Source organism: Cnephaeus nilssonii (assembly GCF_951640355.1).
Source record: "Cnephaeus nilssonii genome assembly, chromosome: 14".
NCBI lineage: Eukaryota > Metazoa > Chordata > Mammalia > Chiroptera > Vespertilionidae > Cnephaeus > Cnephaeus nilssonii.
Window position 1 is genome coordinate 29780854 of NC_137085.1, and position 26499 is coordinate 29807352.

Genomic DNA, 26499 nt, shown 5'->3' on the forward strand with positions numbered 1-26499 from the left:
TGTCGACACTGATGCACATCTGCTGGGCTGCAGGTCCCCGACTGCTGGGACATGTGGCTAGGGTGAAGGATGGGCTGAGATCCCTAACAAGGACCTCTATGTGAAAACCTCTCATTCTCCTCCTGATCATTGCTGCCCACTAAAGCAAAACCCACCTCTGACCTTGGTCACACTGGACCCGTCTGCTCTGAACTTCCCAGGGCCAGTGGCAAGGCTCACTGGGGGGCAGAGCTGAGGGCTCCTGAGCATCCAGGTTTTGGGCTCTCTCCCCAGGAGCACAGCAAGGGACCTTCCATTCAAGGCAATTTGGAGAAGTATAGACCTCCAGCTAAGTTAAAACATCACCCGTTCATTTTGCGACGTTTATAGCTAATTAGCCAACCTCACCAGTAAAGTTATTATTTTTTTTAAAGAAAAATGGTTCTATAACTCATCCGCAGTTGACTACATCCTGCAGCCAGCAGCCTTAATCAAGCAGCAAACTGCTGTAGATTGCCTTCTACCATCTTAGCAAGCTTTTGCGTACAGATGCCAATAATGTTTTCTATTGCTTGAAAGAGGATCCTGAGCCCCATTAAGAAGGGCATTTGGGGTCAAGGTGCCCGGCTCTAGGGCTGGGATTTCCTAGTCTTGCTGAGAAGTGGGGGGCTCCTAGGAGGTTCCTGCCTGGGCTGATGCTGCCCCTTCCTCCCCTCCTGCTACCCCTGTTTCTCCCGACAGATGGCTGTTCCTGTCCCGTGGGCCTGCTGTGCTGTGCTTGCTGCCGCTACGGCCGTTGTCTACACCCAGAGACACAGTCCTCAGGGTGAGTGCTGGCGGGGGGGGGGGGGGGGGGGGGGTGAGGAGGGGGAGAGTGTTCCCTGCCGACCCTCTCCCAGAGCTGAGGATGAACCTCCCTTGGCAGAGCTGTATGCACTCCCCTGAGAGCCACACACTGGCACGTGCTGGCATCATCACCCATGAGCACCCAGAAGGACGTGAGTTATATGACACTGATGTGCAGGGTGACCCACTGATGTTGTATCATAGGCATGGTCCTCCAGTCCCTCCTGGGTAGTCTCATGTTGATGGTATCTCTGGCTTGAGATGATCTGTCCCTCTTCCCACAAGGACGGATGTAGGGTACAGACAGGTGGGATGGAAGTTGGGGGCAGCTAGCGCCAAGGCCCCTGTACAGTCTCTGGTGAAATGGAGTCTCCTGGGGCCTTTTGGGACATGCAGCGGGAGAGAGACAGTGGGCAAGGGAATTTGGAGACAGAGATGATAGATGGAGAACAAGAAGGGGGGATGGGCAGGGTGACAAGTGGGAGAGGCTGGCACACTGTTAGGGGACTGGTCAGTCAGCTGGAACAGAATGGCTGGAGGAGGCAGGTATTATTCAGGTGGCACCATTGGCAGCCTCCTGCCCGCCCCCTACCAATGGCCAGTGGGAGCTGCTGGGAAACAGGCGCCCTCTTAGCTTGAACACGGGCCCCTCCACTGCATTTGAGGCAGCACCTCAAAGAGCCACATCAGAACAGGGGCTGATGCCAAAACCGGTTTGGCTCAGTGGATAGAGCGTCGGCCTGCGGACTGAAGGGTCCCAGGTTCGATTCCAGTCAAGGGCATGTACCTTGGTTGCGGGCACATCCCCAGTGGGGGGGGGGTGTAGGAGGCAGCTGATCGATGTTTCTCTCTCATCGATGTTTCTGACTCTCTATCCCTCTCTCTTCCTCTCTGTAAAAAATCAATAAAATATATTTTAAAAAAAAAGAACAGGGGCTGCCCTTGAAACTCCTCAAACAAGGCTCCAAGGATGGGGAGCTCCCCTTTTGGAGGTGTTCTGCACCACCCGCCCCAACCCCAACTGGCTTGGGTAGAGTCAGAGAAGTTGAGGGCCTCTCTGAGGCCCAGGCCAGAGCTCTGCCACCCTCAAGGCTATGGGTTCAGGGAGGGCAGTGGGTCGAGGCTACTGTGGTCTCTTCCCTGTGAGACCAACACTGAGACCCAGAGAGCCCAGCCTGCCCCAGGGCTGCTCCCCAACAGGCAGGGACCAGAGGGACCACCGCCAGTCCAGCCCCCCGACCTCCCGCCTGCTCTGGGCTCCTGTGCCGACCTGACTTGCCGGGGCCTGCAGTGGTCTCTACCAGTGGCCTGGTCCCTACCCTCTGTATAAAGCAGAGCCACGTGTGACCAAGGCCACCTCTCTGCACCCGTGTGAGACTGTTCTTGTGTGTTCGGCTGTGTTCTGGTGTGGGAGAGACCGTGTCCCTGTTTGTGTTTCTCTTTGCATCCTTGCGGGCTGTGCCTCGGTGTGACATTGTCTGTGCGTGTGTGGCCCTGCCTTTCGTGGGACTGTGTCCTTGCGGTTGAGACTGTAGGATAGCCTCTCTCTGTTTCTGCCCGTGGGCTTGTGCCCCTGTTAAACTGTCTCCCCGTGTGTGAGGCCATGCCCCCATATACAGTATATATAACTGTGCCTCTCGGGGATGGTGCCCTTCCTGTGCGTGCACGTGATCTTGTGTCAGGTGTTACCATCCCTGAAGTGGACACGTCTCTGTGTGGCTTTGACCTTGTGGACTGTTGTCCTGCGTGTGCTCGTTCTTTGTGGTGATTGTCCTCGTCCTATGTGTGTGGCGATGTGAACTTGCTTAGGACGCCCAGGGAGACTGTTTCCGGCATGTGGTCCCCATGTGAGCCTGTGTGCGCAGGTGTGAGGGAGCCCTCAGCTCTGTCCCTCTGTGTTCTCTGTGTCCATGACCTCATCCTGTCTCTGTCTCTCATCCTGGCTTCTAACAACCTTTTCACAGCTGATTCCTTTGGAGCATTTGTCACCGCGTCAGGGCCAAGAACCTCATCCTCCCCCTGCTGCTTGATTTAATTTCTGAAATGGACAGCACATCAGTAGGGACACCCATGGGGTGGGAGGAGAGCTGTCCAGAGACAAAGGATTAAATCACTGCCATGTTTGGAGCTGTTGCATGGCTGTGCGTATGGCCATTGCTGTGTGACTGTAGCCGTGTGGCACCGTGTGATTGTCATGTCACGTTGCCCCCCCTCTGCCTCTGCCTTGTGGCCTGTAGTTGTCCTCCGACATTGTCGCTTTTCATTCCTGTCCAGCCCTGACGTCGTTGGTTTGTCATTGTCGTTGGGTTCTGCTTCCGTGTCCTCTGGGAGGCGGACAAGGTGCAGTGAGGAAGTGTTATCCCACTGCCACTGTATGTGTTGTGCCGATGGGTTCCTGTTTCCTCATCTTATAGCGGTACCTGCCCCCCCAGATTAAAGGGCCATCCTGGGTCCATGTTGGTTCTGAGCTGCTGTTGGTCAGTGTTGATGAGTTGCTGCTGGGACCATGATGGCCACTCCCCCTCCCCATCGGTCAGTTTTCAGCCTCCTCCTCAGGCAGCTGGACGCAGAGTCTCTGCTGGGGGGTGGGGTGCAGAGAGAGGGGCTTGGCATGTTTCCTGGAAGCTCCAGGTTTTTGGAAGGGAGGATGGAAGGGGGCTCAATGGCTAGGGCTGGTGGATTTGGGAGGGGGGTGCTCTATGGCTTGAGCCTTGGACACTGGGCCTCTGGTCAGGGGGAGGCCCCCATTCAGTCTCTAGTCCAGCCTCACAGCTGTGGCCTCCAAGGCCCCCAGCCGCCGCCCTTCCGCCCCGTTCATCCTCCGTTCGGCTGGTCCCAGGCCCCACAGACGAATGGTCAGGGCTGGCTGGGTTTCCTGCTTCCCTCTCCTCCGACAGGGCCGGGGAGGCTCAGAGAGGGGCAAGACGGAGACAAGCAGGAGACAGGCAGCGGGGGAGAGACCTGGAGCTATGGAGAGACCCCAGCACAGGGAGGCCGACAGAGGCAACAAACAGGGACAGATGTTCCAGCAGCACAGAGAAAAGCAGGACGGGGAGGGGGCTGCGATGGAGGGAAGGGGTGGCTGGTGACATAGGGGGATCCCTGCCCCCTGCGGTCCTGGTGGTGTTAACAAGTCTAATTAAGAGGCCACTGGCCCAACTTAATTGGCTCGTTAACAGGAGCTGCCTCTGAAAATTTCCTAACTCAGTGGGGTAGCTCTCTGAGGGGAGACTTGAGCGAGTGTTAACGAGGGATCCCGCAGCCCCCCCACCCAGACTCCTCCCCTTCCCCCCCTTCTTCTTACCCTCACTCCACAGATCTGGCTGAGACCAGGGAAGCATCTGTCCTTCCAGACTTGGGGGGCAGGATGCAGAGAGTAGATTTGCATCTCCCGGCTCTCGGTGCCTGTTTCTCTGCTGGTGTCTGTAGATGGGTGTCTGGGACTTCTCTGTCCCACATGCCTCCCCCACCTAGCGCTGCCTCTCGACAGGTGCTCCCTCCCGCCCTTCCACTCCAGTCTCCTGGGCTCTGTCCATCACGCCTGGGTTGCTGAGGCCAGGGCTGGGGTTTGCTTTTGGCTCTGACAGGCCCCTCCTGGGGGCAGGAGAGGAATGGTCAGAGAGCTCCCTCAGTCCCAGCACTCCCCCACCCCCACCCCAAGCAGTTCCTGCCTCATGAAGTTGACAGCTGCCAGGAGTTCCCTAGGGCTCCTGTCCTCCACCCAGCCCATTCTCCCTTCTACTGCTGCCCAGGCCCTGGATGTCTGCTTGCGGGTGGGGAGGTGGGGCTTGTCAGGAAGGCCAGAGGGGGAGAGAGAGAGAAAGGCAAGACAGAAAGAGATAAGGATGGGGAAGAGAAACAGATGGGGAAAGACAGAGAAAGGAGTCCAGGAATGGGGCCCCTCAGCTCCAGCTTGCCTGGGTAGCAGATGTCAGTGACTGGGGCTGGGCCTGTTGGTGGTAAGAGGGTTAGGGTCATGGGGTCAGGAAAGTTTTTTAAAGGACCTAGGGACTAGAGGTGAACTGGGTTTTCACTGAGTTCTGAAATACTTCCCAGTACTCTACACAATCTCCCTCCCTCTCTCTCTCTCTCTCTCTCTCTCTCTCTCTCTCACACACACACACACCACACACACACACACACACACACACACACACACAGAGAAAATCACTCATTCAAACACAATTTTGGAGACACTCACATACCTGTGCACTTGCACAGCCTTGGAGACATTCTGCACACTCCTCATCTCCCCAAGACGCTCACACCGTCAGACCCAGAGCATCTTGGCCTGGACTCCTCACTCGTGCACATTCACAGGCTCTCACCTGGGCACGGCTGTGACCTGTTCCTTTTGCTCTGTGTCCTCCCCACCCCCACAGAGGCACCCCACGTGCAGTACGAGCGCCTGGGCTCGGACGTGACTCTGCCATGTGGCACAGCCAACTGGGACGCAGCTGTGATGTGGCAGGTAAACGGGACAGACCTGGCCCCAGACCTGCTCAATGGCTCTCAGCTCGTGCTCCGGGGCCTGGAACTGGGCCACAGCGGCCTCTATGCCTGCTTCCACCGTGACTCCTGGCACCCGCGCCACCAAGTCCTTCTACATGTGGGCTGTAAGTGTTGCTCCCAACCCCTCATCCGATCTCCTACTTCACTCAAACGGGTTGTCAGTGAGGCCCAGACCCTTGGCCTAGATCAGGTCCCCTTCCTGTTGGTGAGGGGAGGAGGGCTGCCACGTCCTGGCCCTTGCCCTCTGATTCCATCCCAGCCTGTTCTTCTGACCTCTGAGCCAAGTCTTGCCCACTGAGTCCGGACCCCTGGCTATTTTGCACATGTACCTCCCCCCGAACCCCAGAAGTCTTTGAGATCCTGAAATCCTGTTCCTATGTCAAGATGGGTAGAGGAGGGCTGGTAGGTCATGGCCCATTTGGGGCCTGGTGGGGAGTAATCCCGGGGTCACAGCTCAGAGCGGGAGCAGTCACATTGCACTGTATGCTCTCAGGGGATGGCCATGAGAGCCTTACGGAGGGAAATAGGGCCTGGGGTTATACAGGTATAGTTACGGGCACTAGGGGAGGCCCAGGAAAGGAGGAGTGGAGGTGGGGACAGGAGAGCAGAGCAAGAGGAGTCAAGACAACTGGCGGTACCAATCACTGCAACAAAGGCACAGTAGGAGGGTCCATTGGAGCAGAAGATAGTAGGTTCCGTTTGGACAGTGTCTCTTGGTTTCCCTGGAATCAGCTCCCAAGATGAGAATTCATATGCCAGTAGTTTATTTGTCAGGTGACGGAAACACCTTAGGGGAATGGGAAAACGATAGGAAGTTAAGTTAGTCACTGAAAAGTTACCAGCCACGAAGTCTGGGCTACTGGAGCTTAGTCCATTGGGGGAACTCTGGCCGCCCAGGCAGAACGTGAGCCTCAGAGGTCTCCTGCCAGAGGGCTGAGGGAGCTTGGGTGCTTACACACCAACTCCTGCCCATCCTTGGTGGGGGATTCTCCTGGGGTGGGGGGCGGGGATGCTGTTCATTCTCCAGCACTTTTGGCCTGGTGCATCAGCAGGCAATGCAGGCTTTGGTGGCCAAAGAAAGCTCTTAGGCAAATAACTGCAGAAGCACCGCGTATGGGGGAGGGATCTGTGGCACCGTCCATATCCGCTGTGGACACATTTGTTGGGGTCCTTGGGCGACAACCAGGAGTTGATGGCTGGTCGCCAGTGAATCTAATGGTCTGGGATTCAAGGGAGAGATCTGGGCTGGAGATGGGAATTTAGGGAGCTGTCAGCGTTCAGGCCATGGGAGGGATGAGATGGCCAAGGGAGAGATTGTGGGATGTGGAGAGAAGAGGACCCAGAATAAACCCCGAAGACGATCACGGTGCAAGGTGTTGGTGGAGAGAAATGAGCCACAAAGAGAGAAGGAGCCAGCAGGAAGGTAGAGGGAAGCCCAGGTGAATGGGGTTTCGCAGAAGACTTTGGAGAAGTCGGAAGGGTAAGGTTATCAGTGTTGCTGAGGGTCAGCATCGAGATCCCAGCTAGAGGCTCTCATGGACAGAATAACTATGCAGAAACAGCTTTATTTATTTTCTCCTTGAGCCAAAGATTCAAGCGTCTCTGGCCTCATGCCAATTTGGTGACGCCCCCCCACTGTCTGAAGATGGTTTCTTTACTCTCCCTGGCAGCTACTGAGGGGAGGAGATGCTTGAGGGTCCCGGAAGCAGACCCTTGCCCCCTGTCAGGAGATTGGTGTGGAAAACCATGGGGAATGTTAGATTGAAGGGTTGCTCAGGGTCCTCCACAAAAACACGGACCCCCCAGTAGGGCTGGAGGAGGGGTGGAATATATTTTGGTGGGGATGTTCCTTTCCTCACAAAAGCCTTTGTTTGATATGTTTAAACTCTAGAGAAGGCTTTCCTTGCCAAACAGCTTAGTTGCAAGCCAGGGGTGGAGTGACCCCTGTTGTCCAGACCTAGAAATGCAGGACCAGCCTAGAGGATCCTCCACGACCCACCCGACCCACCCCAAGTGGAGAATTCAGCCCCTCCCCCACCCCCTTACCCCCCCACCCCCGCCTTGCTGGAGGTTGGGGTGGGGAGGTTGCATATACTGAGTGTGAAGCAAGAAGGATGAGGCCAACTTGGCATTGTCACTCACACTCCTGACTTCTCAGTTGATTTCCCACAAGTCTTCAGGATGGACAAGGTTGGCAGTCATGGCTGGGCCTTGGGTGACACGGGGCCCCCATTCCTGATGACTTGGTCTCTTTGAAGGAATTGGTCTAGAAGTCATTACTGGAGTCCGTACACACAGGACATGCCCACAGCTGCCCTGTTGTGACCAGAGCCCAGACCTTTTACATATAGTCCTGACCACTCCCAGGCCCTGCCTGTCGGAGAACAGCTGGCCGTGAATTGGCTGTGGCATTAGTAACAGGTACTTATCTCCCATTGCCTTATTTCCTCCTAAAGAGCTGGCCAGAGGAATAGGGGACATTAATCATGATTGTCTCAGTCACTTTCTATTAGTAACAAGAGACTGGGTTTGGCAACACTCAATATCAAATTATCCTTCTTGCCAGCACTCAGAGAACAGGACACATTTACCCCTGATTTGTGGGTCATTCAAAACAAAAATTATTTAATGTTTATCCTAAACATACATGATTTTTAAGTCTCTATTTCCACAGGAACCTGATCATAAAAATATTTTGTTGAGTCCTGGCCGGTTTTGCTCAGTGGATAGAGCATTGGCCCATGGACTGAAGGGTCCCGGGTTCGATTTCAGTCAAGGGCACGTACCTCGGTTGCAGGCTGGATCCCCTGCCCGGTTGGGGCACGTGCGGGAGGCAGCCAATGGATGTGTCTCTCTCACATCAGTGTTTCTCTCTGTGTGTCTCCCCAGCCTCCCTCCATTCCACTTCCTAAAAATCAATGGGAAAATATCCTTGGGCGAGGATTAACGAAAACAATAAAATAAAATATTCTGTTGAAAGTCCTCTTAATCAGACTGATCCCTGAATTGCTTTCTCTTGATCCACCTTCCTGCCCTCAGGTGGATCCCCACAAACAGCCCTGAGGAGTCTCCTGCCCAGGACGATGAAGGCGCCCACCCCTGCTCTCCCCCCATTAGTAAATAGGATCACAGGGTTCCCTTTAATAGTCTTTTGTTTACTAGACACAGCTGATGCAGTGTCATTCTGTTTATAAAGCTAAAACAAATCAAGGATTAATCCGCCAACTTTAAATTGGACAGTTCCTTATCCAGTTTTTTAACATTTGTGTTTGATTGGTTAGGATGGAGGCTCCAGACCCCCTGGTTCAGCATTACTTTGCCCTCAGCCCTGTTGGCTGGGAAGGAAAGAGCAGCCTGTGGGAGGTGGGGGGGGAAGGGGGAGCATTTGGGAGTCCAGAAGTTGGGGTATATCAAGGGATGCCACAAGATGAGGTTGGGACAGGCCATGGCCCTTGAATGCCAGGCAGGAGGGGTGTGGGTAGGGCCTGGGCAGGGCTGGAGCTGGAGGGGTCCTGCCCTGCCCAGCCTGATCTGGGCTGGCCAGGGTTGTGGGCCGCCTGCCCCTCCTTCCTCTCTGGGCCTCGGGCAGGCCTCGTGCATGCCGGGGGCTCCAGCCCAGGCGGGCTGGCGAGATGAGAGGAAAAACATGCGGTTTGGTGGGCTGGACATGGAAAAACAAGCCAATTAGGAGGAAAACAAACAAAGCCCGGGCCAGCGAGGGCACACGCACACACACGCGCACGCACACAGAGCCCCGCATGGGACCCAGGGACACCCTGCCACTTGGACGGCATCATTGGACATCTCAGGAGTCCCCACAAGAGGCAACTCGGGATGCCTGGGCATCCGGAACACGCCCAAGCTCATAAGATGTGTGTGCCTGTGAGCTCTTTCTAGCACGCTCTCACACAGTGTTCAGCTCATACATGTGAACACACTTAGAATTCTGGGCACCTTCCCACACCCAGTTTGAAAAATACATTCAGGCTCAAACTCCATCTTGCATACAGTGTCTCAGGTATGCAGTCTTGCTGTCACTGTGTTCCAGACCTGGCAGCACATTTACACATGCACTTGCAGGGTGCCCCCTGCACAGCCTTACACACATAGACGGTCTCAAACTCGAGCAGCCTTTCCCTGAGTCACACACACAGCCAATCACACAGTTCCACGACTGCCCAGCGTCTCAGTCACACACACGAAGCCTCTCAAGAGTTACACACACAGCCTCACGACTGCACTGTCTTAAAAAACTGCACTCGCAGCAGGCCTCCTGCTCGCACACTGTCCCACAGCCTCACACTTGGTCTCTCGCAGCACCCCCACCTCCGCCCACCCGGCCCCTCAGCTGGGCTCCAGCTGCAGCAAGTCACTCCTTTTCTTCCTTTTCTTTGTTTTTCTTTCCTCCTTTTCCCTCTGAGAAACCTGGTCCCTGTCAGGAAACCCAAGCCCTTCCCTACTCAGGGCCCAGGGCCAGGCAGGAATAGCCAGATGACAGACAAAGCCCTGCCTGGCCCCCCAGCCCTCCATGACCTGCCCAGTTAGAGAGGGAAACTTGTTGGAGGGGGAGGCTGGTTTGAGGGGGGACGATGGTCTGAGGAATGGGAGAGGCTGGTCAGTGGGGAGGCCGGCCGGGGGAGGGGGCCTGTGAGGCCAGTGCCATGGCCCGCTCTGCCCTCCCGAGAGTCCCAGGCGGCAGGGAGCTAGCTGACTCTGCAGGCTTCAGTCCCCACCCCCCCACCCTCCCCCCCAGCGCCCTTCTCCTTTGAAGCTGGGGGTGAGGGGGGGTGGCGGCAGAAGGGAGGAGTGGAAGCTTTTCAGCCGACCTCGGAATGTCCTTTCCTCCTGGGGTGGCTGCCAACTCTGGCCTGGCCCACAGGCCCCCACAAGGCACTTCCTGTGTCCTTGGCCGCCCCCCACCCCACCCCCACCCCACGCCTCTGTGCCCCTGGGCAAATAGGGAAGGGATACGAGAGGCACACAGGATGAACATGAAACAGACATGAGATGGACACGGGGCCAGGAAGGCTTCCGGGGGAGGCAGACAGCAGGGAGCAGAATGCAGGTTGCCCCTCGTGGGGGCTCAGCTGGGCTCCGGCTTTCCCTCGCGGGCCTGGGGCATGCAGCTGCCTCTGCCCACAGCACTGCCCACTCCACCTGCGACACCGGAGCTTCCCCGATGCCTCGGAGCCCCTCCTCTCTCCGGCTGCAAAGCCAGATGGGGCGCCGGGGGGTCAGCACAAATACATACGTACATACTCACACATGCTGGACATGTATGTACACACAATCACACTGAGTCACTCACAGTCACGTGCACACTGTGGACGAAAGCCCACAGTTCCCATGTGTCACCGTGGCCACTCAGCAAGCATAGGCATGCACTCCCCTTCACCGCCCCTGGCTTATTGAACTGCCCCCTCCTATTTCCTGTCCACCTGTCAGGCAGGGGGCGGGGAGGGAGGGAGGGGGCACGGCAGGGAGGTGTCAGTGTCCCTGGAGCCACTGAGGACATTCCTTGCCTGGGTCGGATCACAGAAGCTGCCTCCTTCCAGGAACCTGAGCCGGCTGTCCTCACGCCTTGCCCAGTGCCTGAGGGTAGGACAGCTGGGCTAAGTGCTCATGGCATCAGTGTGTGGTTAGACAGCAGAAAAGACGCCCCAAGTGTATTTGTGTGGTCCTGTAGGTGGTATCCCCATCCGGGGGTAGTGTCCCAGCTTTGACTTGCTGTGTGACCCCAGGCAGGGCCCTCTCCCTCTCTGGGCCTCCCCATTTCGAAGTAAAGGGCTTCTTAAAGGGTCTCTGATGGAGAAGCCAGGGTGAGGGCTGCGATGAGGTCCCCACCAAGAAAACAGCAGCTTCCTCTCAATAGGCAAATGCACACGTGCAATCATATGTGGGCACACTGAGAGCCATGCACATAGGTGCTCCTACACGTGTACCTACATCCCATCACGGGTCACTTGTTCGTGTCATACATGTAACATGCCCACACATGCAGACACGTACAGATACAAACGTGGGCAGCCACCCAATGCTGTTCTTCCTGTGGAACCACCAGGCGTGTCCTCATGTTTCTCATTCTCTTCTGAGAGGAAGCCTGGGGTGTCTTCTCCAGGGAGTGCACCCTGATCATCCCAGCAACCAGACTCCTTCCGGCCTCTGTCACACAGTTTGGGGATGGACACAGTGTGGCAGGAGATGGGGTTGGTCTGATTCCCCCAGACATCACCTCCATCCTGTGATTGATGAGCTGAGGCCCGCAGCCCCCTGCTCCCCACAGTTCCCGCCTCCATTGAGCAGGTGGGGGGTGCTCCCTCTCCTTACAGCCCTTGTTTTTCTTTAATTAAACATCTGGCTCTCTGTGGCCTGGGAAGCCTCAGACCCTCGCTGACAGTCCCCCCGCCCCAACCTCTGGCATTGCTGATGGGTTGGAGGGGGAGAGCTGGGGTTCTGGGGCCCACCTGTCCCCATACCAGTCCAGGGGGCTGGGGGCTCCAAGAATGCCTTGACCATGCTGTCTTCACCCCAGTGCCGCCACGGGAGCCCGTGCTCAGCTGCCGCTCCAACACTTACCCCAAGGGCTTCTACTGCAGCTGGCATCTGCCCGTCCCCACCTACATCCCCAACACCTTCAATGTGACTGTGATGTGAGTAGACACGCCTGCGACCCAGTTACAACCCTGACCTCTGACCTCTCCCCACCCCACCCCCCGCCCCACCTGACCCTTGATTTTGGTAACAGTGCCTGGGCCTCACCCCTCCCCAGGCACGGCTCCAAAATCATGGTCTGTGAGAAGGACCCAGCCCTCAAGAACCGCTGCCACATCCGCTACATGCACCTGTTCTCCACCATCAAGTACAAGGTCTCCATAAGTGTCAGCAATGCCCTGGGCCACAACGCCACAGCCATCACCTTTGACGAGTTCACCATTGGTACGTGGGAAGAGGGGGGCCCGCTGCCTACTTCAGTGGGAGTGTGTGAGTAGGTATGTGCCAGAGGTATATATGAACATTGGTGGGATGTTCACATGTGCGCACAGGTCTATATGGTATATATACACACGTGTGCATATATGCGTGGCATGTGTATATACCTATAGACATCGGAGTGAGTGTCCTTTACCTGCAGAGGCCGAGAGACCTCTCCAGCAACTCTTCCCATCATCTCTCTGGCTCCCACAGCATTCAGGAGGGGGAAGGGGGCCTGGGCCAGACCCTTGTGCAGCTGCAGCCTCCACCCCCCCACGCACACACTAATAGCTTCCTTACGGCCTGTGATGAATGAGGTGTCAGAACAGGAGACAGGAGTGGGACAGATACTGCACTCTCCCCAACCCCCACCCCCGCCAGACCCTCTGCCTATCTCTGCTCCATCCCGGACAGACCTCCTGCCTTCTCTTACTGCTAGCCAGACCCAGCCAGACCCTCTGCTTGCCTCCCCACCCCGTGGTTGGGTCCCCAGGCAGACCGTTTCTACATGAGCTGGGCCCTTATATGCGCCCATCAAATCCTCAGCCTACCTCCAACCCAGATCTGCACACCTGTGGACTGTCTTTCAGCCTTGTCCCACAGAGCAACTTCAAACCCAGACTCTTCTAAGGGAGGCCATGTCTCAGTTTGGAAATGGGAAAGTTGAAGTGAAAAGCCAGGCTTGGGGGGGAGTGTATGATGCCGGTGCAGGAGGGGGTGATCCAGGTGACGATGGGGGTGCTGGCAGAACCATCGTATAGGCTTAGTAATTGGGATACTGGTCATCGTAAGGATGGGTGGGGATGATGGAATGAAATTTGGGATGTTGACATCATGAGCTAGTGACAGTGACTATAATGACAGTCATGTGAGGTGAAGGGAATGAAATGGCTGTTAATGGTGTTGCCAGACTTAACGGAGAAGAGGGATGGCAACCGTGATGATGATGACGGTGGTTGGTGACGTGAGGTGGCGGACATGGGGGCCGGTCGTTCTCAGAGATTAGTGTGGTAACAAAGCTACGTCTCCTGAACAGTGAAGCCGGATCCTCCAGAAAACGTGGTAGCCCGGCCGGTGCCCAGCAACCCTCGCCGGCTAGAGGTGACATGGCAGACCCCCTCCACCTGGCCCGACCCCGAGTCCTTTCCTCTCAAGTTCTTTCTGCGCTACCGACCCCTCATCCAGGACCAGTGGCAGCATGTGAGTTCCCCTTCCCCTCCCCGGCCCTGCCCAGAACCCGAGTGTCTGTATCCCCCCTGGTAACTGTTCCAGTGTGAAGCCTGAGGACAGGCTTTCTGAGGGGGGAAGCCACCAGGCGGGCCTGGGAGGTGGATGGAGCTGAGGGAGGTGTCCTCTCTAAGGCCCTGAAGGGTTCCTGGTGGCTCCAATGAGATGGGAACACATCTGTCTTTGTGGCTCCCTAGGGTTGTAGAGAAGACGCTGGAAGGGAGATGGCAGGCAGGGCAGGCAGCTTCCTGACTTCTGGCTCTCAGCCCTGATCAGGCATCTCCCTCTTACACTGTGGCCCAGTCTCTGGGCCTGTGCTGGACCCAGCGTCCAGGACAGTCCCGTCCTCAAGGACTCACAGATGGGCTCAAAGGGTCAGAATTAGGCAGTGGAGTCAAGTTTGGTGCAGGGTGTGAGTTCAGGCCATGACTAGTGTCAGGACTCCAAAGTCAGATTTAGCGTAGGGGTCAACTTAAGGTTATGGGTCAGAAGGTGGCCTGGGCTGGGAACTAAGCAGTGGACAAGGGATAGATAGTGTGGGTCAAGCTGTGGTCTGGGATGTTAATCAAGCTATGATGGAGCGCTCTGGGGAGCAGACAGGGGGTTTGGGACATACTTGAGGTTCTTTCTCCTTGACAGCCCTGGGTCCATCGGGTTGTGGGCGCTGTGTTTGGCCCACGAGGTCCGTGCGCTAGGGCTGGGGCTGGGAGGGTGCCCCATGGGGCAAGCCAGGTTGGCACCTGGGGGTCAACTTGTACCCCCACCGCATCCACCAGGCTCCAGCCCCATCTCCTCATGCCCGCCTCCCAGCTAGCCTTTAAAGTGCGTAATTCGATTCCAGGATGCCTGTCCGGGTTGCAGGCCTGGCCCCCACAAAGGCTGCTCACACGCTCACATGTTCCCTGACAGAGTCCGGAGTCCCTCCCGCCTGGCCAGCTGCCCAAGCCTAATGCATTGCTAATAACCAGGGTCTAGTTTCACAAGCCCCCCTCCCCGGCTAACGAGCTACAGGCAGCAGCCCCGCGCGCGTCGCAGCGCACACGCCTTGCAGTGGACCTGGCATACTGCCCACCACACACACGGGAACATGCACACACACACGTGGTCCTCGGGAGGAACCACGCTGCATACATGCATGTGACTAACACTTCAAAGCCGCGCACTGGCTTGCACCATGGGCAGGGTCGACCCCACACTGAGGTGGGCAGAGCAAACTGCGTGGGGCTCTGTGGCACGAATATGCGTGGCTTGTGGCACATGCTAGCCCTATTCCACGTCTCATTGGCATTGCGGTTGGCCAGATTTAATGGCTTTTTTGAACTTGCGTTTTGCTCTGAAGAGGATCTTCTCTCCCTGATTCTTGATCTTAGAGAGAGAGGCAGGTGTATAATTGGGGGTGAAGGGGGTGGAGGGGGAGAGCAGAGAAAAACATCACTTGGATTTTCAGGAGGAAATGAGAGATACAGTCCAGGAATCCATGGGCACCGTGAGGCCTGGCAGGGGCTGTCTGCCCGTGGACAAGGGGGAGGCAAATACTGGGACCCAGCTTGGGTTTCCCTTCCCAGGGTCTTCTGCTCTGGCCCTAACTCGGCAGGGAGGCCGGGAGACTGGATGGAGGACTCAGGGGTGAGGCCAAAGCCAGCTACTGGAATCCCTGCCAATTGAAGATCCATTCTCTTAAGGAGGTGGATTAAGGGATTAGTGACAACCTAGCAAGAAGGGCCCAGGCCTAGGAGCTGTGGCTGCTGCAGGGCATTGGGCTTCTGAGACACATTCCTGGAGGTATGGTGCCCACCATGGGCCCACCAAGGGGTAATTTGATCTGCTCCCCATGGCTCTTCCTTTGGGGAAAGGCAGATGTGGAGGTCTGGGAGACAGTCAAAGGAGGGGCTTGGGGGCTGAGTCCGGTTAAGAGGAAGGAGGAGCTGAAGGAGCTGGGGCTGCTCAGCCAGAGGGAGTCTTTGCAGAGCAAAAGGGGACTGGGGACCAGAGATGGAACTGGAGCCCAACTCCAGGAGAGGAGGGTCTGGGGGGCCCAACTATCTTCCAGAGCTGGGCGATGGACTTACTAAGCCCAGATCTGGGCCCAACGTGGTTTTCACCCTGACCCTGACCTTGACCAGTGCCTCTTGCCTCAGGGCCACAGGCTCAGAGGGAATAGGAGGGGCTTCCCACTTCACTTGGACTGACACAGATACACATACACACGCATGCCTGTATGTACTCACAGCCTCTTAGGGCAGGTAGCACAGACCCCAGTTTTCTAGGGTGGGGTGTAGCGGGGGAGGGGGTGGGGGGTGGGAGGAGATTCGAACGGGGACCAAAGAAGCCCCGAGGCCAGACGTGGCCCAGAGCAGCCCCCTCCTCCGCCACCCCCACCGGCTGCCCCTGTTTACGAGGCGGCTTAATGAGGCGGCGGGTGCCGCTGAGATGAACCAGAGCTCCGCCTGGGCCTGGGAGGGGCGCTGGACAGGCAGGCAGGCCGGCCTGCAGGGTGGGGATGGGGAGACCTGCTTGATAAGGCCGGCTGGGGCGGGGGTGGGTGGTGATGCCTCGAGGAGGAAACGGAGCAGCTGTCCTGCTGTCCTGCCACCCTGGAGCCGCCCCCACCCCTTTCCGCCTCAGGCAGGGCCATAACCACATTGAGGCCTTCTGGAGGGGAGGCCAGATGGGGCCAGGCTGGTGGGTGCGCTGGGCACTCGTGACAGAGCTGACGGAAGTCTGGTGCTTCCCATGTGCGTGAGTCCTCATTACAACTCCGCGAGATGGGTCGTTAACACCGTTTTACAGATGAGGACCGCGAGGCCTGTGGGAGTCAAGTGGCCTGTCACCTAGCTGGTAGGGAACGGAGCTAGAATTTGGACTGAGGCAGCCTAGCTCCTCATCTGTGTCTGTAACCTTCCTCTGAACTGCTCCTGGGCGGGAGCGGGCAGCACAGTGCCGTCCTGCCTCACCCTGTCACTCTCGTCACCTCCAGGCTGGGACTGAGGACAGGTCTCGGGCGGGGGTTTGTGACCGAGCTGGGATGACCGCAGAGCCCAAACACCGATGAGAGTTCCCCTTTATTCTCCCCTAGGGGTGCTTCCAGTCACCCTGCAGATTTCCTCCCTCTCCTCCGGACCGTCCTCCCCCCTGGGGGTCTCCTCCCTGAGGTGTCTTTATTCTCCCGCAGGAATATTCTCAATGTCCCCTCACTCTCCCAGGGGAATCTTCATTCCTCCCCGGGGTGTCTTCACTCCTCTCCCCAGAAGCGTTCTCACTTCCTCTGGGGGTGCCTCACTCTCCTGACTCCCAGGGGTCCCTCCCACCGCCCACCCCCACCCCCACCCCACCCCTGTGGTCTGGCTGCAGGTGGAGCTGTCCGATGGCACAGCACACACCATCACGGATGCCTACGCTGGGAAGGAGTACATCATCCAGGTGGCAGCCAAGGACAATGAGATCGGGACATGGAGCGACTGGAGCGTGGCTGCCCACGCCACACCCTGGACTGAGGAGCCACGACACCTCACCACGGAGGCCCAGGCTCCCGGTGAGCCTGTCCCCACCCCCAGCCTGCATTGCTGCCTGGCTTTGTCCTGCTCCCTCCAACTCTTCCTGGGCCTTGGACCCTCTGACCCTCAGCTGTGGCTGCCACATTTCCACTTGTCTGTCCAGCCCCTACTGTTCCTGGTTCTTTTTTAAAAAAATAAATAAGTAAATAAACACACACACACACACACACACACACACACACACACACACACTGAGTGGCCAGATTATTATGATCTCTGAACGCATAATAACCTGGCCACTCAGTGTATATCCTATATAATAAAAGGCTAATATGCAAATTGTCCCCTCGACCAGGAGTTCAAACAGCAGGCAGGCCAGCCAACAGCCCATGTCCCCCCCCCCCCCCCCCCGCCAGGCTGGCCAAACCCCACCCATACACGAATTCATGTACCGGGCCTCCAATACACACACACACACACACACACACACTGAGTGACCAGATTATTATGCATTCAGAAATAATAATCTGGCCACTCAGTGTGTGTGTGTGTCTGTGTGTGTGTGTAACTGATTTCAGAGAGGAAGGAGAGGGAGAAAGAGATAGAAACATCAGTGATGAGAATCACTGATCAACTGCCTCCTGCATGCCCCCCATTGGGGATCGAGCCTGCAACTCGAGCATATGCCCTGGACCGTGACCTCCTGGTTCATAGCTCAACGCTCAACCACGGAGCCACACCAGCCGGGTTGTTCCTGGTTCTTGCTGTCTGGACGTTCTTGGTGGAGGCCGTTGGGTAGAGGGATCATCTCTAAGCCTCGGGGAACCAGGATCTGCCTGATGGGGGAGGCAGGGGCGGTCTGATGGGGAGTCAGTGCTGCTGTGATGCCGGAAGCAGGAACAGAGCTCCTCACGAATCTCCAGCCCCGGCCCTGCCCTGAGTTTCCCCCATGTTCCCCAGAGACCACGACCAGCACCACCAGCTCACTGGCACCCCCGCCCACCACGAAGATCTGTGACACCGGGGAGCTGGGCAGCAGCGGAGGACCCTCTGCACCCTTCGGGACCAGTGTCCCTGTCACTCTGGCCCTGGCGGCCGCTGCTGCCACCGCCAGCTGTCTCCTGATCTGGTGAGTGAAGGGAGGCTGGACAGCGGAGGGGAGCCCGCCCCTCCCTCATCCCTCACAGCCCCGCCCTGTCTCCCCAGAGCCCGGCACCCTGTGAGGACACGCCAGCGCACCTGCAGAGGAGCAGGAGGCCGGAGCTGAGCCCGCAGACCCCGGTTTCTATTTTGCACACGGGCAGGAGGACCTTCTGCGTTCTTTTCAGACACAATTTGTAGAGACCCCGGCGGGCCCGGGCCTGCCACCTCCCATCCCTACCACACCCCACCGGCCCTCCACTCTCCCTCAGAGGAGGGCCACGCAGCTAACCCACCCACCAAAGACCACCTCACCCCGACCCTGCCCCCTCGGGCTGGACCCTCCAACGCCAGCGACTCCCAGGAGCCCGTGGGGGCCTGAGGGGAGCCCCTCACATCCACAGTTTCTCCTCCTGCTCCAGCCTCCTGTCTGTCCCAGGGTCTCTGTTGCCACCATCAGATTATAAGCTCCTGACACTGGGGGGGCCCAGCCATCCCCCTCCCCCCAGCGCCCATACTTTTCAGTCTCCCACCTCTACTCCTGTTTTGTACAACCCTCCCCTTTCCCTGCTCCGACCCCACAGTATTTAATGCCCTGTCAGTCCCTTCTAGTCTGACTCAATGGTAACTTGCTGTATTTGAATTTTTTATAGATGTATATACAGGGGAGGGGAGTGGGGGGGTTCTCATTAAACGTCACCATTTCATGAGTCCTTGGAACAGACCTGCTTTGGGAGGGTTTTCCTCTTCCAGGGACCCCTCCTCTCAGGCCTGGAGGAGGAAGACATTACAGGTGGGGAGAGACTGCTTCTCTGTAGGGTACGGCTCCCTGGAGGTCAGGGGCAGACTTGTGGGGAATGAGGGGTCGAGAGAGGCAGGTACCATATGGTGTCCAGTCAGTCCTGGAGGCTCCTGGGTCCTGGCAAGGCAGAAGCCTGTCAAGGGTCGTCTCCAGAGCTGCCCTCCAGGAGTGCCCAGGCCTGGGCGTGACCCACTGGGGCAGAGAAGCAAGGAGGTGCGGCTGTCAGCCCTGCATCCAGGAGACACAGTCCAGAGGTTCTAGCGGGTCAGGCCTGGGGCTCAGCCAGGCCACAGGGCTCAGCGTGTAAGCATCCTGGGCCTGGGCAGATGAAGGCGCCACTGGAATGTGACCAGGGGTCAGACCTGTGCTTCAGGACGGGAAGTGTGGAGGACAAGGTTTACCCGGGGTTAGATGTAGTGAGGCCGCGGTGTGAGCCCGGGGCGATCGGGCTTTGGTTTTACGGGGTGCCCAGTCCATCTCCACAGCCTGCCCACACCCTTCCGGTTCCCAAACTGGGACTCCTGGGTCCCTTGATTCCTCAGAGGCAGGCCCCTGGCTGCCACAGCCCTGGCCAGGTCTGGCCCCTCCTGTAGAAGCCGCCTCACTGTGGACCCTCAGCTGAGAGTGCCCGGGGCTGGGGCCAAGTGGGTGGGCACCTCTGGCTGGGTGGGGGCGGTGTGAGACGGGAGCCCTGGTCTGGGGAACGAGGCATGGCTCTGCTCTGAGGGGCTGGAACAGGAGAGAAGTGGGGTCAAGGCCATGTGCAGTGAACCTGGGCATACACTGCCCACAGCAGGTACGGACACTGCACTCCAAGCTGCGGATCCCCTGTCACCCCCTCCCCGCCCCAATTCAAATCCTTTCCTCCGATGGGTTCAAAAGTGGACATTCCTTACCGGCCTCGCGGGCCTGCCTGGGAGCGTGCTCTGCGAGGACAACCACGGTCCTGAGCACTGATGAGCCGGGCTGGACAGGGTTTGGGGCCGGGCGAGGGGCTCGCGTGAGGTGGCTGGCTCTCCTACAGGACTAGAGGAGAGGGGTGTCCCAGACCCCACGGAAAGCAAAGGCCCGATGTCAGGGGCTCCTCAAGTGGTACAGCCCCAGCGATGGGAGCACATGGCCCCTTGTTCACAGAGAGAAGCTTCCAGGGTGGACATCTGATGAGTGGCTGTGGACCTGCCTCTGCACCCCGGGCCCCCAGTTCTGCCTGTCTGTGTGGTCCCTGCGAGGTGTGGCTCAGGTGTGAACCTCAGGCCCAGTAGCAGTGGAGGGAACGGGGACCACCAACTCTTGCCAAGGACATTGCATCCTGGGGTGGGTCTGAGCCTCCCTCTTCCCTGTCCTCGAGGTAACGGGGCTGCGTTCGGGGGTCTCTGGCCTGTGCTGCCTTCCTGCCTTGAGAGCCTGGGTCAACCCTGACCCACCAGCCGCCCACCCAGGGCTTGGGCATCAGCAATCTGGCCTCCATTAGCAACATGGGAAAGCAATTATGTGGGGCCTGGGGAGGAGGAGGAGGGGAGGGGGCCTGCTGGAGCCTTGGAGGCTGATGGAAAGGAGGACTGGGGCATCTCCCTGCCCCCAACCCCGAGAGAGACCAGCCCCTTCTCACGCCTCAAGGTGGCTGGAAGGCCAGTGTCATGCCTCTAACCAGACCCGGCCTGGGCCTGGATGACCCCTCCTGGGGGTCCTGCCCTTGACCTCCCAGAGGCTGCTGGCCTTAGAGGGGCTTGACTGCTATCTGCTGCTGCCTCTGAGTGCTCCTCCTTCACATCCAGTATTTCGCATGGTGGTTCTGGGGAGCGGGGGTAAGTACAGACATCATTTTTTTGGAGCTGAGTCTGAGTCTGCGAATTAAAACTGCTGAAGAGGGCTGCTGGGGAAGGGTTGGATCCCAGGCCCAATGTGCATAGCAGCCCAGCCTCTCAGCTCACTAGTTCTCCTTGTTTTCGCTAGGTGCTCTGGGAATGGGGACCCCCACCCGTCTATGCCCCATTCCTATAATGCTAATTTGTCTCTGCCCCTATCCTATCCTCGCTGAATCCATTCCTATCTCTGTCCGTCTCTCCCATTCCTACCTCTGAATATGTCTTTTTCTGGACCCTATTGTTGAGTTTCTCTCCTTATGTCTCTATCTCTGTCTCCATCTCCTATCTCAGCTGTCCTCTTTGTCTCTCTCTAGCCATCTCCATCCCTGTCTTTGCCTCTCTGTTGCTCCTCTTTGTTTCTCAATCTTCCCTTTTCCTGCCTTTCTCCCTCTGTCTCTGTGTCCATCACCATCTCAGAGTCTCTGTGTGTCTGTCTCTTGCTGTATCTCCATCTCCATCTCTGTATCTCTGTGATTCTGTCAGTCCCTCCCTCTCTTTGCCTTCCTCTGTGTGTTCCTGCGCTGGTCCGGACCCCAGCCTGTGGCCACTGTGCCTCTCTGACCTGAACTGGGGGCTGTACTGGCTTCTGCTGCCCCCTCTCGGCCACCTGCCTGCCCTTCATTCCTGCTCCTGGACAGGCCTCTATCCACAGGCCCCCCACTCCCACCCATCTGCCTCCCAGCAGCCAGCCGGGAGAGGAGGAGGTGGTCGGGAGACACTAGGCAGGAATCCCTCCTGAGTAGCCTCCGGCCCTGAGAACACCCCAGAGCTGCTGAGCTCACTCACTCCCTAGGCTGGGACTCTGAGGAAGTTCACTCTCACGTGGAGAGAACGGAATGTTTGGCTCCAGGCCCCAGCTCTGCACCCTGCACCTGTGTCTCTGTTTTGAGGCCCACATGTTCACTATGCCCACACCCCAGAGCTACTGAACCTGACCCTCCGATGGTAGCACCTGCTTGGGGGTGCAGGGCTAAAGCCCTGGGGGCAGAAAGGGTGGGGGTGATCTTTACACGCTTCCCTCTCCTGGAGGAGGGCAGAGGCGGGGAGGAAACTGGGGAGGTGGGGAGAGAGCCAGTCTGAGGAGAGAGGCCGGAGGGGACCCTCTCTGACAGGGTCACTCTGATGAGGAAGGCTAATCTGAAGGTGAGTGGGCCTGAGAGGGCCTGCGTGACACGATGCTCTGAGGGGAGGCTGGTCTGGGACGTGCTGCGGAAGAGACCTTGTTTGGGAGGGCCGGTCTGAGGGCTAGGCCCATCTGGAGAGGGTCTGAAGGGTCCGGCCTGAGGAGAGACCGCTCTGAAGGCACATGGGTCTGAGAATAGGATCAACAACTAGTCCTAGCTTGCCAGGACTTTCTCGGTTTTAGCACTGAATTCTCAAGTCTTGGAAAACCCCTCAGTCTCAAGCAAACTGGGAGAGTTGGCCACCCTATTTGAGAAGGCCTTGCCTCACAGCACCGTCTGATGGGGGAGGCGGATCTACTCTGTTCAGGGGGGCCTGGCCTGACAATGCCAGTCAGAGGGAAGAGGCTGTTCAAAGGTAGAAGTTCCTTTGGGCAGAATCAGGCCCAGAAGGGGGTGGATAGTTAGGGTCCTTCCAGAAGGGCAGTGGCTTGGGGAGTGGCCACCAGGGGGCAGGGCAAGCTCTCAGGAGAATCAGAGGCCAAGGCCCCAGAGCAGGAGCCAGACAGTGTGCCAAGTGTGCCTGCAATCGCGTGTGTCACTGTGCTGTCATGTGCTAGTGTGTGGTGATGGTATACAACTGTGTAATTATGTTTTTGCGTGACCGGGTGACCAGGGGCACGTCTGTGGTGTGTTAGTATGTAGCCTGTGATGGAGAGTATACCTAGTGTGGTCATGGCAGAGGCCTTACCTGTGGCTCTTTTTTGTTGTTAATCCTCACCCGAGAACATTTTCCCATTGATTTTTAGAGAAAGTGGAAGGGAGGGAGAGAGACAGAGAGAGAGAAACATCGATGAGAAAGACACATCAACTGGTTGCCTCCTGCATGTGCCCCAATCAGGCCGGGTATCGAGCCTGCAACTGGGATACATGCCCTTGACCGGAATCAAACCCAAGACCCTTTGTCTATGGGCCACTGAGCCAAACCAGCCAGTGCTTTTTTAAAAAATTGATTTCTGAGAGGAAGGGAGAGGGAGAAAGAGATAGAAACATCAATGATGAGAGAGAATCATTGATCGGCTGCCTCCTGCATGCTCCACACCGGGGATGGAGCCCGCAACCCATGCATGTGCCCTGACCAGGAATCGAACCGTGACCTCCTGTTCATAGATCGACGCTCAACCACTGAGCATCTTGGGAAACCAGAACAGGGAGGCAGTGGGGGTGAGGCAGTCAGAGAAGGTTGAGGGGCTGAGGTGGAGAGGAGAGACAGGATTCAGGCTTCCTTACCTATGCCTGCCCCTGACTCTCCCTGAGTTCAGACACAAGAGCTAAGTGCTTTGCTCACACCAAGGGGCAGCCCCAGGCCAGTCTCCATGCCTAGGCCCTGCTTCCTCCCTCTCCAGCTTCTCTCCTCCCTTCAGCTGGCACTCCTCCAGCCAAACGCCTCCTCCCCCGCCTTGTTCCCCTATCATTGTTCCTATCTCGCCTACTTCCACACCTCCGTGCCCTGCCCTCTCCTGTGAAGCTTTTGAGGTCCCTCTGATGTTGCCTTCATGAAACACTCCCTGCTCATTCCCTCTTTACCATGGACTGAACACCCACTATGTGCTGAGGCCTAGTCCTGTGGGCCTCTCTCACCCCAGGGACTTGAAAGGGCTGGGGACTGGGAGCTGCTAAGCTCTTGTCCATAGGAGGGTCAGAGAGGAGAGGTGTGGACCAGCCAAGGCTAGGGATCTTTGGGTTGGGACAGCAAAGTGAAGCCAGCACAGAATCACTCCACCCCGACCTACCCCCACTAACAAAATGAAGAATAGCCAAACAAAACAAAACAAAAAGGACACCCAAACAAGGAAATGCTTTTTATAAACCTTAAAAATATGATAGCCAACCCTGGTCAGGTGGCTCAGTTGGTTGGAGCCTTGTCCCGTACACCAAAAAGTTGTGGGTTTAATTCCAGTCGGGGTACATACTTAGGTTTTGGGTTTGATCCCCAGAAGGGACGTTTCTCTCTCTCTCTCTCTCTCTCTCTCTCTCTCTCTCCCTCTCTCTAAACATATCTTCAGGTGAGGATTAAAAAAAAATGTGCCCGGCTGGCATGGCTCAGTGGTTGAGCATCAACCTATGAACCAGGAGATCATGGTTCGAATCCCGGTCAGGGCATGTGCCTGGGTTGTGGGCTTGATCTCCATTGGGGATCGTGTAGCAAGCAGCCAATCAATGATTCTTTCTCATCATTGTTGTTTCTATCTCTCTCTCCCTTTCCCTTCCTCTCTGAAATCAATAAAAAAATATATATTTTAAAAAGCACACTGCCCTGACCGGTTTGGCTCAGTGGGTAGAGCATTGACCTCTCTGACTGAAGGGTCCTGGGTTCTATTCTGGTCAAGGGTATGTACCTTGGTTGCGGGCTTGATCCCCAGTAGGGGGCGTTCAGGAGGCAGCTGATCAATGTTTCTCATAGATGTTTCTAACCCTCCCTCTCTGTAAAATCAATAAAAATATATTTTTTAAAAATACACTGATTTCATTACCAAACTTTGAGGATAAAATAAGAATTTGTTTTTATGCCTAGGTTTAGGAACCTAGGCATAAAATGCAAGTCACATACAGGGGGAAATTCAGTCTGATCTCAGATTTCTCCAAGGTAACATTCAACAAAGATAATGAAGAATCTATCTATCTATCATCTATCTATCTATCTATCATCTATCTATCTATCTATCTATCTATCTATCTATCTATCTATCTATTCATTCATCTATTTCTTTTGGTTTAAGGCAAAATCACTTTAACTCCATGAGCCTCAGATTCCTAATCTTCATTCTGGGGGTAACAAGATTTACCTTAGAGGATGATTTGAAGATGGTGAGATAATATGCCATCCCCCCTTGTGGTAGGCTAAGTAATGGCCCCCAAATATGTCAGCATACTAATCGCCAGAACTTGTGAACGTTAACTTATATGGCAAAGGGATTTTGCAGCTGGGATTAAGTTAAGGATCTTGACATAGGAAGATTAGCCTGGATTATCAGGCGATCCCAATGTAATCACAACCAATCTAATAGAAAAGAGGCCGGAGGAGATGATGGGATGATGGAAGCAGAAACTGGAAGATGGAAGAAGGGTCCACAAGCCAAGTGCTAGAAGCTGAAAAGGCAAGGAAATCGACTCTCTGCTCAGAGCCTCCAGAAGGAACCAGCCCTGCCCACACCTTGACTCTGGAACCCAATGAAACTGGGCTTCAGACTGTAGAGAAGGAATCGGTGTTGTCTGAAGCCAGTAAATGTGTGGTAACTTGTTAAAACAGCAACAGGCAATTAATACTTACACCTTCCTAGGAGCTGTTCTCTTGGCCCAAGTTGACCTCCCCATCCATCTCTTTCATTCCAACTCCTACTTGTTCAATATTTGATTCAAGTTTCCCTGACACCACCTACCTTCCAAGGCTGCCCAGAGGTGGATCCCCCATCACAGCGCTCACCACCCTGTGTTATAGTCGCTGATGGGTAGGTCTCTTCCTCTCTGTCTACCCAGCCCAGCAGAGGACCCAACTAGTTGACTAGTAAATGAACAGATGAGTAAATGAGGGCTGGGTAAGTAGTTGCTACAGTATAAATAACTATTACTCTCCTTGATATCAGGATCTCCTCTCTCTCTCTCTCTCTCTCTCTCTCTCTCTCTCTCTCTCTCTCTCTCCAGCCTGTCTTCCACATATACACACTCCCCCGTTTCAGAAAACTGATGTGTCTTTATCTCTGACTTCTTTCTTTAGTCACTGGTCCAAAACATTCACTGTTGTGTAAGTCTGTCAGTAGGTTTCCCTGTGTGTGTGTGTGTGTGTGTGTGTGTGTGTGTGTGTGTGTGTGTGTGTTATGGAGACCTACTTTGTGTGTATTTTCCTGGATATGTGACATGTGTGTAGTGAGTGTTAGACATGTGTATCTCTATGCGTGTGTTTTCATTTGCATGCCTGTGTCTGTGGGCAGACTTGTTCCAATATACATGTATCTTTGCTTGTATGTATGTGGGTCCTTGCCTTGTGGCTTATGTGTATGCAGGGTAGTTTGTGTCTATATATTCAGTGAAGGATACCTTTTGATTTCCGCCCCCAAGGGATTTGACCACCTGAGGCAGAAGTTGGTGTGCTGGGATAACTTCCTGTCAGTCTTCCCTTTCCTGTCTCAGCTAGAAGGCTGGGCCCTTTTCCTCCCTCTTGGGATGAGGATCTCAGGCCCAAGGCAGAATCAGCCACAGACATCTTTCTGATTCTGGCCTCTGGAAGCCTAAGCTTCTTGAGGGGATTATGCTAAGGATAGGGGACATGTGGCAAAGCAATCAAGAGAGTCACCTCAAATGAAGAGGGGGTATGTTTGCATGGACAGGTAGGATCCACAAATATTCCCTAATGGTGTCCTAGGAATGGGGGCAAGGTGGGCTTGGGAGGGAGGATCCTGGACATTGACCTCCCAATCCGGGCATCTGAGCAGGGACCACGTGAATCACAGCATAAAATGACCAGGATTTCTGCACAGCTCGGG

At 56.2% G+C, this 26499-nt stretch overlaps 1 protein-coding gene across 2 annotated transcripts in view; it reads left to right on the forward strand.

Annotated features, from left to right (window-relative positions):
- The window catches only part of CNTFR (ciliary neurotrophic factor receptor), a 40360-nt gene extending 21557 nt beyond the window's left edge, over positions 1–18803 (forward strand). For both annotated transcript variants that reach the window (XM_079789599.1, XM_079789600.1), the window contains 8 exons: positions 721–805; positions 5208–5441; positions 11870–11987; positions 12107–12273; positions 13346–13509; positions 16888–17068; positions 17991–18159; positions 18237–18803. In XM_079789599.1, the coding sequence (XP_079645725.1) occupies positions 721–805; positions 5208–5441; positions 11870–11987; positions 12107–12273; positions 13346–13509; positions 16888–17068; positions 17991–18159; position 18237 (1119 nt within the window). In that variant the 3' untranslated portion in view covers positions 18238–18803. The remainder of the gene's footprint in view (positions 1–720; positions 806–5207; positions 5442–11869; positions 11988–12106; positions 12274–13345; positions 13510–16887; positions 17069–17990; positions 18160–18236) is intronic.
- Positions 18804–26499: the final 7696 nt, after the last annotated feature.